Genomic DNA, 15,182 nt, shown 5'->3' on the forward strand with positions numbered 1-15,182 from the left:
ACTTATTCGTTCGTTCGCCTGAACCCCGGACTTACCGGCTGGGCCGGCAAACCCCCGGCGGTAACCCGTCACAATGGTCTGGGATCGGATTTATCAGTGGAGTAATACTATTGCAACGATAAAACTTTGTTATTTTTTATTTTTCTTTCACTCGCTGTCCTTTTCTACGTTCGAAGCTGTCGGCAAACTTCTAACAATATAGGAACTGCACGATATAAGTGAAAATTCGGTCCCGAATTTCGCTTTTATCGAAACTTTACTGTACATACACACAGTTTATCGCGAATATCTCCGACACTAAGCAAGTCCGATATATAGGTGGGAGGAAAAGAATTGTTGAAAATATTGAATTTTACAACATATTCAAAAATCATCGTGATTTTCTACAAGATCACCCAAAAGAATAATTTATAAAACGCTAATACTGTTTATATTTGTTATATTGGTATCAGTATTGTTCAGTACGCTGTACAACTTGCTTGTGTGTATTGTAAAGTAGTTTATAATTATGTCGTACAATCTGTAATCATCATATTTGTACATAGAACTTTTCAAATTTATTAAACATCAAATATTTATTATTTTTTATTTTATTATGCGAGTTAATGTATAGAAACGATTATACAATTATTAGTAAAATAATAGTAAGAATTTGTAATAAAATCACAAACTTCAGACATTTTCTTCTTCATTTTTAGCCAAAGCGGATGTGCAGGCGTGGAGTAAGACATAGGTTTAATTACATAAAATTGAAAAGGAGACATTATATTACATAATATATTATTAGGTAAAAAATATTGTAAACGTATAATTTGTAATATATCAATAAAAATCTTTATAAAGTATGTATAGTTAGAAATATAATGTCTCTAGAAGTAGTATGATTGTCACGTAGGAGTAACAATATTTGCTTACAGACTGCTTACCTCAATCATGCACCGCACTCATTATTTGCACAAAATATTGACATTGTCTTTGTCGTAACGGTTTTGGGTTTGTTTGATTCTATACCGCTTCAAAGGAAACTACTAACATAACTTTTAATTTTAGTAAATATAAAAAGATGTTTATAGTTTAAAGAAGCGTCGCAAAAGTTAGGACAGAATACTTTTTGTCGATCTAATGGAAACTATTTATTTCAGGGACATTCCAGTTTTATAACTCATCTGGACTGGTCAGTGGATGGACAATATTTACGTAGCAATAGCGGAGACTACGAGCTACTGTATTGTACGTAAATTAAGGGATTTTAGTAAATTAATAGCTTAGAAAAATTTGAATCGCAAAATGAAATTAAACACCTTTAATAACTGTAATTAAACAATATGAGTTTCGTTAATGTTTAGTTATATTTTATTCAAAGAAGGGTACATATTATGTACTAACTTAAAATATGTATTTATCTTTTGATAAAGATATAAAATAGATTGTTTTAAATATCTACTAAAAGGTGTCTATAAGTAATCTCATTTTGTTCTTCTTAAGTTGTGCTGTACTTAATATTTTGCAAAATATAATTCCGTCTTATAAATGATTTTTGTAAGTAAAAGCAGTGATTGACTGCACACTTTGTTAAATTAGAATATAAATCTATAATAGTTATTTATAGGAATAGGGATGTTAAGGGTACTTATTGTTAGTACCCATCAATGAAAAAGCAGTAAAAGCAATAATTTTTTAAGTCCTGAAATATTTTAACCGTTTGAGTGCCACGGGTTTTAGCAAAAATCCGGTTGAAAAATGCCACGTGGCGCGATCGCGTTTCTTCTGTTTTATGTCACAATGCGTTATAACCCGCGCGCCGCAGGTTAGACAGGTTTGGGTTAATGCATGAATCCTCTCGCTAGTGGACTCAAAGGAAGTGCCGCCACACCAGTATGAATGGACTCAAGCCCTTTTCTTGACGGGGGTGCATACTGTAGTGGTGTCCGTGAAAAGGTATCGATGACAGAAAAAGGACTAGGGCCACTTTATGCTATTGTGGCGGCACTTCCTTTGAGTCCACTAGCGAGAGGATCACCCTGTAGAAAAATTAAAGAGTCAGTGGTTTGTATTTTTAAACATTAACAAAAGCAAAGATATTACTTACGTCAGATCTTTATATTGTCATAAAACAATTCATAACATATCCATCAGACTGCAAGTAGAAAATTATATCAATTGAAATCGTCTTTCTTAACTTGTGTCATAAAATGTAGTTATAAATGCTTATGCCATATTTTTGTTGATGAGTTTGTGTGTTACAATATCTTGTTGTTACACAGGGAATCCTGGAGTTTGTCGTCAAATACCTCAATCATCTATCATGAGGGACGTAGACTGGGCAACTCATACTTGTGTTATATCCTTCGAAACTATTGGAATATGGCCCGAAGGTGCAGATGGCACAGACGTAAACAATTGCACTCGTAGCAACGATTCAAAATTGCTGGCAACTGGAGATGATTTCGGAAAGGTCAAGCTGTTCTCTTATCCTGCTTGTCAACCGAAGGTAATTTACACAATAGTATTTTCAAACAACAAAGGAAATATTAATTATGAGCGAGTAATTTAACATTTCATGATTACCATTTAATAATGACAGTTCATCCCGCGCTCTAATTGGACAGTGTTTTTCGTTAATAATTAAAAAATGAAGCCTTAACCGAGATTTTGCCGAAGGAAAAAGTTGTTCAGAATCACTCCAGCAATCATCCCTCCAAGGCAGGGCTCGGAATTAACTGTTCTTTTTGGCCAGTTTTCAAAGGCTACGCCCTTTCCCTCCCGCCGCTGGCCGTGCCCCGCGCGAGGACCTTAGTCCTCGAAGCACTTCAGGCGCGTGTCGTATGAATCGTACCACATGGGTGATGTGAAAACCTATTGATACGAGTGTAGCCCCAATGCGCCCTGAAAAGTTTATACGGCACGCACCTGGGGTGCCTCGAAGACTAACAAGGAGAACTACTCAAGTGTTACACTCACTTATTAATGAAACATCGCCAGCTTGTAGAGCTCGTCGAGCTGAACACGTCTATACTCCGTTTTGTGGGCAGACGGCTAATTGTTTAAAAGATATTAACAATTACAATTAGTTACTCCTTACATTCTGAAGTATGACAAACTCACACATACAATTCGCAATGTAGAGATCCACGGTTCAAATCCTTCGTTCCCAACATTTTTTTTTTTTTTAATGATAATTTCTCTGTTTTTGAATAACTATTACATAAAAATTATCATTATAAAAAAAAAAAAAAAACGATAACCCAGGAATTGAACCGAGGGCCTTTAGATTACGAGTCATGTGTTTAACCACGGAGCAGAATCGTGACTTACAATTTGGAGGACCTCGGTTCAAATCCTTGGTTCACAAAAAAATTTTCTTTTTTATGATAATTTTTATGTAATAGTTATTCAAAAAGAGACAAGTTATCATTAAAAAAAAAAAAAAAATGTTGGGAATCAAGGATTTGAACCGTGGATCTCTAGATTGCGAGTTGTATGTGTGAGTCTGTCATACTTCTCAATGTAAGTAGTAACTAACTTTAATTATTAATATCTTTTAAACAATTAGTCGTCTGCCCACAAAACGGGGTATAGGCGTGTTCAGCTCGACGAGCTCTACAAGCTGGCAAAGTTTCATTAATAAGTGAGTGTAACACTTGGGTAGTTCCCCTTGTAAGGCCCTCGCGTGGACACAGCGAGCGACGTGAGAAACGGGGCACAGCCCCTGAAAACTTGCTGAAAAGAGCAGTTAATTCCGAGCCTGGGACACCCTGTACATTCGTTGGCAATGCATAGTGAGTGATAAAAATAAATGAATTTGTTTGTTTCAGTCGTTGTGTCATACGTACGGTGGCCACTCCAGTCACGTTACAAATGTATCGTTCCTCCAAGACGACACACGATTGATTTCCACCGGTGGAAGCGACACCAGCGTTCTTCAGTGGATTGTAAATTACTAACTTTACCTAACCGAGGATGTGCACATCAAATCTTTAAAACTTTTTTCAATAAAAGTACAAATTTCAAGAAAAGTCAAATTTCCCTTATACCGATAACGATCCAGATTGCCTTCACAGAGTTAACAGACAGGAAGTAAAAAAATAAATAAATGCTTTAGCACAAAACTAGTGCAATTACCAAAAGAAACCCTGAAGTAGAAGGAGGTAGTCCAAAAAGTTTATTTTTTAAGGCGATATTCACGAAGGAAATGCACTATTACTATTTTAAAGCTTTGAGAACCGATGCTTTTTGCATGAAAATTAGTACTATTGACTCACCGAATCGATGGAATTTTTCTCAATTTACATTATCGACTTGAAATATCAAGCAGGTCGCTACCGTAACATAACGAGGCCGTAACTTCAAGTATTCAGAACAACACACTTGTTTTGTTTTAAGGTTCTGTTTCAATGTATTGCATAAAATACTGTACATGGATTAGCTAGTGATAGAAACGCGAGTTTGATTGGTGGTAGCATAATAGATCCACCATTTCAGCTACAGTTGTATCGCCGCTCCAGAAGAACAATGACACAACTGTAAAATTCCAGAGAGTATACCGGATAAAGTGATCAAAAATGTTCTTGAACTAAGTTACACTCATAATGCGTCATTCAATAGAATATCCAAAGAGAACACTGTATGTACACCAATTTTCAACCTTTTATCTTAACTAAGGGAGTAGTAAAGGAGAAAGAATCGAAATTCCAGTTTCTGTCCTATTTTTTGTAATTAGTAGCATCCGAAAATTTTGCAAAAATTCTGACATATTGCAGACGCAAAGAGCATAGTATTAATTAATTAAGTTAATTCTATTTTTCTAACCGATAAACCATTTGTGTAAATGTTAATACATTTAAAACTACTTAATAAATGTCCTCATATTTATCGTTATAAATATTTGTTTGACTTATCAGTTTCACATGCAATTCTAACAAGGAATGATCCCAAACCCGGAAATTCAATTTGTAGAACATTTACGTCTAAAAATTATAAAAGTAATAAATCTTAACAGATGTATTAATAATTTAGTTGATAAATTATTGTAATATAAAAATTGTAACCAAATAAATTGTAATAATAGTAGTTTAACAAAATGATACAAAATATTCCCGCGTAAAGGTAATTAAAATAATAAATTTCAATAGTCACAACAATAATTTAGTTAATAAAAAAGTGCAAAATAAAGAATTATAATTAAATAAATGTTTAATAAGTCAGTCACAGCAGCGAGGTGAAACGTCACGGTTCATCGGGCGTCGCCATCGATGACAGACAGACTTTCGTCAGTGGTACCGCTGTTAACGGGGTAGACACGGCACGTGACCTCTCTGATTTGGGACGTCGGTATTACAGCAGTTTTTTCGTTGGGCCTGGTGGAACCACTTGCGTGGTCTGGTACGAACTTGAAAGGTTTAATTCTCAGCTAGCGTGCGCGCAACACGATCTAGGAAGGCAACAGCGCCTCAAGTATTTTTACAAACACATTCAAACGCTCGTCTCGCCAGAGGCATCGCGACGATACGCCTGAAGAACGAAAGCGAAACATTGGCGCGTGGTTAGAGTGAGATGTAGGGTGATCATGCTATCCTTCTTTCAATCTAAATGATAGAATTGTCCCGGTCCGGTAAATTTTGACTGACCAAATGCGTGGATTTTATATAGCGCACCGTAGCATTCCTCGCTGCTGAAAAATATATGCCTACTTTGAAGAACCGAAGGAACGTGCAATCGGACAGGTTGTGGCTAGACCGCTGCACTCATGATTTCAATCACAGTAATCTTTTAGTGGCCTAAAAATGCTTCGATTCCGCAACTACATTTTGTCGATTTTTTCCTCCACTTTGGACGCTTATATTACTAAATATCAACATAATCCTACTAAAACATGAGTGCAGCGGTGTGCATTGGACCTTCCTCTTTCGAATAAGCCCTCACTGAGCCCCAAATGTTCTCATATAAGGACGAAAAGTGTAATCCCGTAAACCCCTGTTTAAGCCCATTTTTGCCGGTAATGTCACCTCGCTGCATTACCCGTGTCTACCCCCTTAAGGGGGTAGCAAGACAGTGACTATAGATCTACAAGACTAGACGTGGCCACCGACGAGAGATTGTTATAGATTGCCATTCTCTTGGGAGATTGCGGCTTCGGAAAAATTCGACGTTTTCTTACGCCCTTTAGAAGATATTGCGGCCGCAGTAAGAAACAGAACTTGAATCAGTGAATTTACCAACGACGAGTGTCGGTGCTGAACTGAATCACCGACAAAATGCTGTTAAAGACTGCCATCACCGACGCCATATGAGATATGAGATGATACATTATCTGGTCGATGCTATTATTATCTCTTCGGTGATGCGAGCGTCGAGGCCGAACTCCGAATTCCGCGTCGGTAAAACAGTCAACGTTTCATTAAAAATTAGGCCGATCAGAAATAGAAATAAAAATTTATTATAAAGTTGGTGATATAAAAAGTTCAGTTCTTAATAATTTAAAAGAAAATAAATAGAAAAAATTAAAATTAAAATACCTTAAAATCTGCACATATGTGTGGGGTGAGATGATAAAGAAGATTCCGTAGGTCGGCACGATACTCACTGTTGGTAAAGGCATATTCCTTTTCACCTACACCACACTATGCACGTCCAATACGAATGCGGCAGTTCCCCCAATGGTGAGGAATGAGTTTTTCGCTTTCATTGTATTGATTTTTTTCGCTTTTATCGAATCTTTAATGTGTTATATATATTTCAATATTCTTTATCTGTTTTAAGATTCTGACTGACGCAACTATCGAAAAAATCATAGCAGAAAGACTTAATTATCTAAAATATAGGAAATAAGGAAACATGATATGTGACTGTATAAAATACCAATACTTTATTTTTCAATCGAGTGTGCGTCGCACCACGCACGGGATATGTACAAAGATTCGCCGTACCGTTCCTCGGTACAAACGTTTCGCGCATCTACCGATTAAAAATGATGCATTTTACGTGCTAGGTTTAAAAAGTAACGCATATAAGTGTGGTTGCTTCCATCATTTTCGTTCATCATCATCATCATCAACCCTTTCATATTTTTTCTTCTTTTTTTCGCTTTAAAAACTACGCATGCTGTTTCCGAGCGGTGTACGCGGTGCCTGAGGTATATCAGTGGTATTTCTATTGCGCTGCTTTGCATCCAACTAATCTGGGGAACAAACGACTGGTACAATAACAACAACAATAACAAATCAATGCGAGCTTTAAAAAAAAAACATAGGTGCATTTTGTGTGGATTTCTGGCAGTGAATTAACTTCAACTCTTTCGACACGAATTTAATTTCAGGGTTGATTTTATATAAAATTTCGTGTCGAAAAAATTCAAGTATGCTTGCATCGAACAGGGAAAAAAGTGTGTAAAACGCGTGTGTTCTGTAATAACTAAAGGATCGCTGTGACGTTGATTACAACTTCTTTTTGTTCACAAGTTTACAAGGGTGTGTCGCAAGCTCGTGGTGCTCTTATAAAGCTAAAAACCGAGGCGGAATAATGATTAGGAACAGGTTTGCAAGTCTAGGCTCCCCATCGAGTTCCTTCTACCAAATGACATTTCCACTCTTTAAAATAGAGAAATTCGATAGTCTGTTTTCTTTTGTTCAACCCTATTTCGAAATATGTCTATTAATTAATGAAGACTGAAAAAGTGAATCTAAACGTACAACTGTGAATAATTAATAAGGTTCTGAAACAAAGATAGAAATATAAAATGAATAGATAAGAAACTTGTATCAAAAATGCCTGTTCAAATAAATAAATAGAAAAAGAATCAAGATCTTTCAAAATGAAGAAAGAAGTGCAAACATAAATCTAAATAAAAAAACGCAAACAAGTATATATAAAATCTCAAATAAATTCCTTGAATTCTCTATTAAAATTCTCATTGTCTCTTAACACATTGAATGGCATGTGGTGATCACAAATGAAATATAATTGAATAATTAAGAAAAAAATTATTTTGAATAATGTAAATTTAAAAACTCCAAATATATTCCATCGGAACTAATTAATTTTGTTTTACCATATAAATTGAAAAGGTTCAAATATTCCATCAGAATTGTTCTTTGCAATGTTGTTTTACATATCAATTGAGGGTTAAAATTGAAAAATTATTCAATTATATTAAACTCATATCAGGTGCAATTGAAGGGGTTGGATGTCAGAACCAGACATCTCCATTTTTATTAATTTTACAAGAACTAAACAAATTGTTTAAAAAATTGTTTCTCAAACATATAATAAAATTTCAATTCCTATAAAAAATGTAGCTACCCGGTTCTTGCAATCAACCCTTCGTTAATCTTCCACAACATTCAAAGTATCAATAAAAAATAAGAAAACATGAATCAAAAGAAGTAGATTTTCAATTTCTCTTGAAAGCAGAAACTGGCAACAATAACCGTGGAAGTATTGCATGGAAAAAAAAACTCAAAATATCTTCTATCAAATTCCATTTTCTCTGGGGAAGCCTGACCACACCACGGGTGTCTAGAAAACGATGCAAAATTAAAAGAAATACGCAGGTGCGTGCACGTAGGACCTACTGAAGAACGGCTACTACTACTGCTAGTGGTAGAAGTAAGTGAATGGTCAGCCACGCGTACCAGCCGGCATTATCGTATGTTTATATTACTCGATCTGCTACGTTGTACTAAGATTTGGTTACTGAAGAGTATGCTACTAAACTAGTTCGCTTTGTGGCACTGGGACATCTCCCATTTGTTAATCGGAATGCGGTTTCGATCGGACGAAACACACGGTTATCTTTTTCCAAAAAAATCGAAAAAAAGATCAAAACACGTGTTTTCCGAATTTCGTCCTCTCTTTCACTCTCTCTCTATCTCTCTCTCTCTCTCACGCACTATCGACGTTTTTTTTAAGTACTATTGAGTTAATATATATATTTTCTTTTGGATGATGCTTGGACGTTGCCTCGACCTCTGTCGTTCGATGACTGTCTCCTTTCATATTTTTGTTATATGGATATTAATCTACTGTATAATTATTTTTCGATCTAGACAGACGGATATACGGTTAAATGTTTCACTGTCAGGATTTATAGGTACGATTATATAAATGCAGTAGTATAAACTGATCGAACGATAGCAGTGGAGGCGGAAACTCTCTCGGTGCTGGAGGCTTGATTTTTGGCGTAACTTTTTGTGACTTTGGGTTAGAAACTTCTTTCAAAGACTGTTTGCGAAAAGGATTAGATGAATAAAGATTTGATGAAACTTTTTTTTTATTTCGATCCTCATACTCGGATTATTTTTCTCAACTTCGAGTTTCTTCCTTTTTTTATTCGGGCAGTGTTTGAACATTCATCGAATGTAATTAATTTTCACGAAATTATATTCGTGTATTTATTCAAACTACTTTGGCCTAATTACGTTATGTATTTCGACTTTGTACTATTAGTCCTCGACTCTCCGTCGAGCGGCTCTTACATCGTAAAACTCATCGTAATTCGCGATTAAAATTAACATAAATAAACCCGAGTAACTGTGTGCGAATAGAGCAATTTTAGAACGTGAATGATTTTTTTTCTTTTTTAAATACAAATGTTTTAAAGGAGCTCTGAAAGTAGTAGAAATACGCCTGAACGATACATCAATCACAGCACCGAAGAAGTTGTATTTTATTTCTCGAAAACGTCCGCTTTTGTTTCGCGATTAAGCTCCCTTGTTACGTTCTTTATCTCTCGGTTCTCGATTTTCTTTATCTGCCACCTTAATCGTCGCATTATCTTACACGGACTACGTGGATTACTCTTGATCATACGCCTCGTATAGCTTACCTACATATGTACAGCCGCGAATATTGGGGAAAAAGAGCCCTTGTAAAAAATTGGTTTTTAAGAAATAATTGATTCATTAGGTTTTTTGATTAATCAATTTAGTACAGAAATTTTATCAAACTATTTGATGATCAAACAGTAGAATTTCTGCAATTTGCTTTAAATACCGATTTTAGAAAAATTTGTTCAAATGGAAATAGAAGTTTGTTTTAATAAGAACAGGTTTGAATAAGAAATTCAGGCTTTGAAAATAATTTTGAATGTTAAAAATGGTAGAGAAGTTTAATACATTGACTGCAACAGTAGAAAAGGTCATAATATGTAGTCAGACATATTAAGAATGTGATTATTAAGGATATTGTTGGTTAATTTTCAAATATATACTTTAAATTGGTACCTTGCATTATTGGTATAATCCTAGAATTATTTAACCCTTGGACGACGGACCATGGAGAGAGCCTCAATTTAAATTTAATTTTGTATTCCATATTTTTTCAGCTCTTTTAAAAATGAAACTATTTTGTTTAATAATTAAACATTTACATGTGCTTTGTAAGTTTGTTGTTCAAGGGTTAAAGTTTACCTTATTTTTTTATGTTAATAATTATTCCACCATGGCAATCAAAATATTAATCATACAAAGATGAAATAAATACTATTAAAAAAAAAAACTAATTAAACAATAAAATCATGTTTCAGTAATAAATATTTTAACAGAAGTGATCGAAAACTGTTCTTATGAAACAAGCATTGATTTCTATTTAAAGAATAAAATTGAATTTAAAGGAAGAACATAATGTTCCTATTCAACAGTATCAATTGATTGGTAATTTCAAAACCAACTCTTTACAGTATCCTTCATCCCCGTTTTCACAAGACGATAAAACTGACACACAAGAGCGTACACATACCCACACATCCACACATCCACACGTCGCGTTTAGTCGCGCATTGTGGGCTGGCACAACCGATCTTAGGAACCGAATGGAGTACGCTACGGGTCGCGCCACAGCCCTCGGGATAACTCATTTGGATAAACAATTAACATAGCGTAAATACAAAAAAGGGAACTACATTCTATCGATCTAAAACACCGTTTCTATTACACATGCATACGTGTACGCAATAATAAAGATAGATTTATATTATAGGTTCAGACATGGACTTATAGTTTTCTATAAAATTGTATGAAACTTTGCATTCCATTACCTTCAACAGGTGTCTATGAATATTTGCGTGACATTTAAATTTCCATAGGAAATTATTATATATGTTACAGTAGACTCTCGTTATATTGCCATGTGAGTAATTTGACTTCCACAGGGATTTTCAATCATAATATAATTTTTAATAATCTATGAAAATTATATACTTCTATCTCTCTTCTTCCTCTCAATAAGAGTTTAGAAGTTTGATAACTTTTCATTTTCTACAGCCCTGCTTCAACCTCTTCTCCCCCTCAAAATGAGAGCTTGGAAGCTTTACAAATTTTTCATTTCTACAATCCCCTACATGGCAATATAACGAGAGTCTACTTTTTTAGGAATTCTTCTACACACTTATCTAATTAAAAATAATATCATAGAATGATTGGAAAATAGTAGAAATAAAAATACAATCCAATGTCTGAACGTGTAATATAAACTAGTCTTAATTCACACCCAATCTTAATCCGCACTTTTCTTCTCTACACCATGTGTCTCTCCCTCACACACGCACTCACACGCTCACACACAGACACACATTTCGTGTACCATATATATATGTATATATATATACTCATTTTCTTCCTATGTATACCTATGTACAAAACACTAAGTGACTCGACATGACTATGTGCATTTCTTCCCTTTCTTTCCCGTTTCTCTCATTAATATATCCCTATCTTGTTTAGTCTCACAGAGGAGTTATAATCCGCGTGTTCCTCTTCCACTCTTCTTCTTCTTCTTCCTTTTTTTTTTTAATTTTAAATTCACGTTATAACATTCTCTGGTGTGGTTCGTCGTCCGGCTAAAAATTAAGTGTATAATTCTATTACGAAATAGATGCGTAAAGCGTATTGCATTGCCTTCCCCCAACAGCACGCCGCCTTCCGGTCTCTTCAGCTAATTCCCCGTCTTGCTGATATATCTTCGTTCTTCGTTCTTCATCTCGTGGTCGCTGAACTTTGTGCAATAAAGAAAATCATTCGCGATTTTCACGTGCACAGGGTTCTCCTTAAAGAGACGCATTTTCGAAACGATTTACAATCATTTACAATTCATCCCATCATTCTTTTTTATACTATTCAATTTTTTTTGTTTCAAGTTTGACCTTAGATTTTGACCAACTTCCTTTTTGTATCTCTTCGCGAAATTTCACTTGTTCATTTTTACAATAAATCACCGATCAATCATCGACCCTCTGTAATTTCAATCGCAAAGCGAATCGCAATCGCTCGGAGAGTTAAATTAACCTGAGTTCATCAGGTCTCACCCTGTCAGTTTTGAATTCTCTCCGAGAAATCTCGAATTAATTACAAAGAAACAGAGGGTCGATCAACGCTCGAACGAAGAAAATTCAACAAGTTTCGCACTCTCCCTTCGCGCATCTCTATATTCGAAACGAACATGACAAAAAGAAGTCTGTGTAAACTATAAGATCGTGATTCGAGACAACGCGTGTCTCTGAAGAGAACAAAAAAAAAAAAAAAACCGATACCGACCGCGAGGATCGGCCGCATCTTTCGAATAAAAACGCGTAACAACTAAATAACAAAATAACTCGTTTACGCCGTCCGACCGTTCCACGTGTAAAAACAACTGATTTCTCGCACGCGGGAAGCAAAATTGTTCCGGATCAGTTTCAGCAGTCGTTCGCTTCCCGGTTTAAAAAACTACGTACACAATTCGTAGATCTCGAGACTAAAAAGATAATCGCATTAGGGGTCCCTTGGCTTAAGAGTCTTCCGACTCGATGATCACCGATCGGTGTAACAAAAATGTTCATAACATCCCGTTGACAATCGAGAACGCATTCCGGTGAGGGCTTCGCCAGGATAACTCTCTTCTGGTGACCATTTTCTTTATTCGAACGAAGATGAACAATCGGTTTACGAGCACAATTCAATCGGTTATCTCTTTCAAGAGTCTTCTGTAACGTCCGCTCGATTCGATGTATCCTCTTCGTTTTTCTTGAATCGTTTGTTCGCCGTAGGTCCGTCAGCGTCCTCGTCGCTGCTGGCTAACGCTGGCTCTTCGGTCTCCATTAGCAGAGAGTCACCCTGGCCAGAGTTTCCCTCAGCGGCGTCTCTCAAAAATGGACGTCCCTCACGTCGGTCGGAGTGCCCGCCTTCTCGTGTTCCAGGATCTTCTCCTGGCTGGTCATGTCGTCCCCCAGAGGTTTCTGCGGCACCGAGATCGACATGCCGGATACTTGGTGGCTGTTTCCGCTGCCATCCGCTCCCACCGCTTCCGAGACCATCTCTTCGATCTGCTCCAGGCAACCCTGAAGATAGTCCTGAAACAAATAACGGTGGGTTAATTAGGGATTTCTTTTATTCTCTTAAGTTTCTTAATTTTAAGAGGTCTTTCTTATCAAATCGCTTGAAACATAGATGATTTTGAGGAATTTCTTTCTTTTTTTAAGTATACAAGATATTGCAAGAAACCTTGTTTATGTTACAAAAATATCGTTTTGTTGTAGTCTCATTTGTAGATAGCGGTCACTTACAAAATAGGGGATGTGCAAACGGTGGCCATTATAATTCAATGTAGGATCTTTTAAAAAATGAAAAAAATTCTTAAACGTTATAGGGCAATATATACAGTTATTGACAATAAAGGGTTGCCCGACCCCTTTCCTAAAAAGGTAAGAAGTATAATGTATTTCTTAACCCTCGAACTGCGGACCATGGGGAGACGCTCAAGAGGTCTTCGTTTTTTAAAATAATGGTGGATGTTGCGCCCCAGCCTTCTTCATTTATAATTGCGCGCCTTTGTTTTTTTTTTGAATTTCGCGGGGCGCCGACTAGCGTCGCCTATTGTAACCTATGCTGGGCCCGTTTATAGGGCTACTTACCCATTGTTTTTCTAGATACGTCATGTTGTGCCGGTAGAGAAAAGGTAGTGACGGTTTTATATTATGAGTTATGTATTACAATTCTTATATGCATTTATCCTTTTTTTTCATTATTATATTAAAATATATATAAATAAAAACTTTATCAAGGTTATGGGCCCAGGGTGTTTTTTCGTCGCGCTACATTGGGCACGCTAACTGCGTAGTAAGTGATTTTTCTAGAAAAGTAGTGTTACAATGACCAGTGCAAACGTGATAGACAAAATAGACAGACTGAATGGCGAGAATTACAGAACCTGAAAGTCTTCCATAAAAATGCTGTTAATACAAAGAGAATTGTGGTGTTACGTCGATGGAACCGCAAAGCTGCCGGAAGACGCCACAGTCGTAGGAAGGCAAACTTTTCTCACAAATAGCCCAAAGGCTTTTCCCACAATAGCTCAGATCAACAAGTACATATTGTGGATTGTGAAACAGCCATGGATGCTTGGAAGGTGCTGGAACAGGTATATGAGCCAAAATCAAGACAAAGAATTATGCAATTGAGAAGACAATTCGTTCAGGTACGACTTAAAGAAAATGAGACTATGACATCGTACCTCTTCAGAATGAAAGTGACTTGTGACTACTTGAATGCAGCAGGTTCAGAGGTCAAGGATGAAGACCTAGCCTACACAATGCTCGGTGGACTTCCAGATTCATATGATGCATTAACAATGTCATTAGCCAATTTAGATGATACAAAGTTTACTTCAGTGGAAATAAAGAAGGCTCTGTTGATGGAATGACGTTTGGATAAAAATGAGAAACAAGAACAAACACAGGAGGTGGTTGCGTATCAAGTAAAGAAGGGTAACAAGCAAGTGCTAGACAAACAAGTACCAGACAAGCAGAAAACTTGTTTTAAGTGTGGCAGGGCAGGCCACTTTGCACAATACTGTCGCAGTAGAGACAAGACACAGAAAAAGGAGTTCAGGAGCAATAAGAAGAATTCATATGCATGTTTGATGTCTCTACAACATGTGACTGCAAATGATGCCTGGCTTGCAGACAGTGCTGCAACGCACCATGTGTGCAGGCATAAGAGCTGATTTAGGAACTTTAGAAGCACTTTAGATTAGGTTGATACAGCGGACTCAAGCACAGATAATAGCGAAAATACGCTGATGGCTGAGGGAATCAGCGACGTGGTCTTGAAATCTTGTGAAACTACACTTGTGAAATAGTTTTAGAAGATGTATATTATGTTCCTAGGTGTAGAAGAAACTTGATATCAGTTGCCCAAGTAGAAAAGAAAGGC

At 36.3% G+C, this 15,182-nt stretch overlaps 2 protein-coding genes and 1 long non-coding RNA gene across 18 annotated transcripts in view; 1 reads left to right on the plus strand and 2 right to left on the minus strand.

The window, feature by feature from the left end:
* LOC117607945 (echinoderm microtubule-associated protein-like 2) overlaps positions 1 to 5,052 on the plus strand; it is a 111,991-nt gene extending 106,939 nt beyond the window's left edge. For 12 of the 15 annotated variants that reach the window (XM_076688480.1, XM_076688482.1, XM_076688487.1 and 9 more), the window contains 3 exons: positions 1,143 to 1,230; positions 2,265 to 2,491; positions 3,816 to 5,051. In XM_076688480.1, the coding sequence (XP_076544595.1) occupies positions 1,143 to 1,230; positions 2,265 to 2,491; positions 3,816 to 3,944 (444 nt within the window). In that variant the 3' untranslated portion in view covers positions 3,945 to 5,051. Of the gene's footprint in view, positions 1 to 1,142; positions 1,231 to 2,264; positions 2,492 to 3,815 lie in introns of all 15 variants that reach the window. The other 3 variants (XM_076688485.1, XM_076688486.1, XM_076688489.1) reach the window with 1 other exon arrangement.
* On the minus strand, positions 1,225 to 3,108 carry LOC143305352 (uncharacterized). Its single transcript, XR_013062226.1, has 3 exons — positions 2,962 to 3,108; positions 2,090 to 2,137; positions 1,225 to 2,021 (listed from the first exon to the last, which is right to left on the minus strand). It is a non-coding gene; the product is annotated as an uncharacterized LOC143305352 (long non-coding RNA).
* A 2,172-nt stretch (positions 5,053 to 7,224) lies between the features above and the next one.
* The window catches only part of CycD (cyclin D), a 69,838-nt gene continuing 61,880 nt past the window's right edge, over positions 7,225 to 15,182 (minus strand). The window contains exon 4 of one of the 2 annotated variants that reach the window (XM_034331954.2): positions 7,225 to 13,321. In XM_034331954.2, the coding sequence (XP_034187845.1) occupies positions 12,945 to 13,321 (377 nt within the window). In that variant the 3' untranslated portion in view covers positions 7,225 to 12,944. The remainder of the gene's footprint in view (positions 13,322 to 15,182) is intronic. The other variant, XM_034331956.2, reaches the window with a different exon arrangement.

Source organism: Osmia lignaria, chromosome 5 (assembly GCF_051020975.1).
Source record: "Osmia lignaria lignaria isolate PbOS001 chromosome 5, iyOsmLign1, whole genome shotgun sequence".
NCBI classification, from domain to species: Eukaryota; Metazoa; Arthropoda; class Insecta; order Hymenoptera; family Megachilidae; genus Osmia; species Osmia lignaria.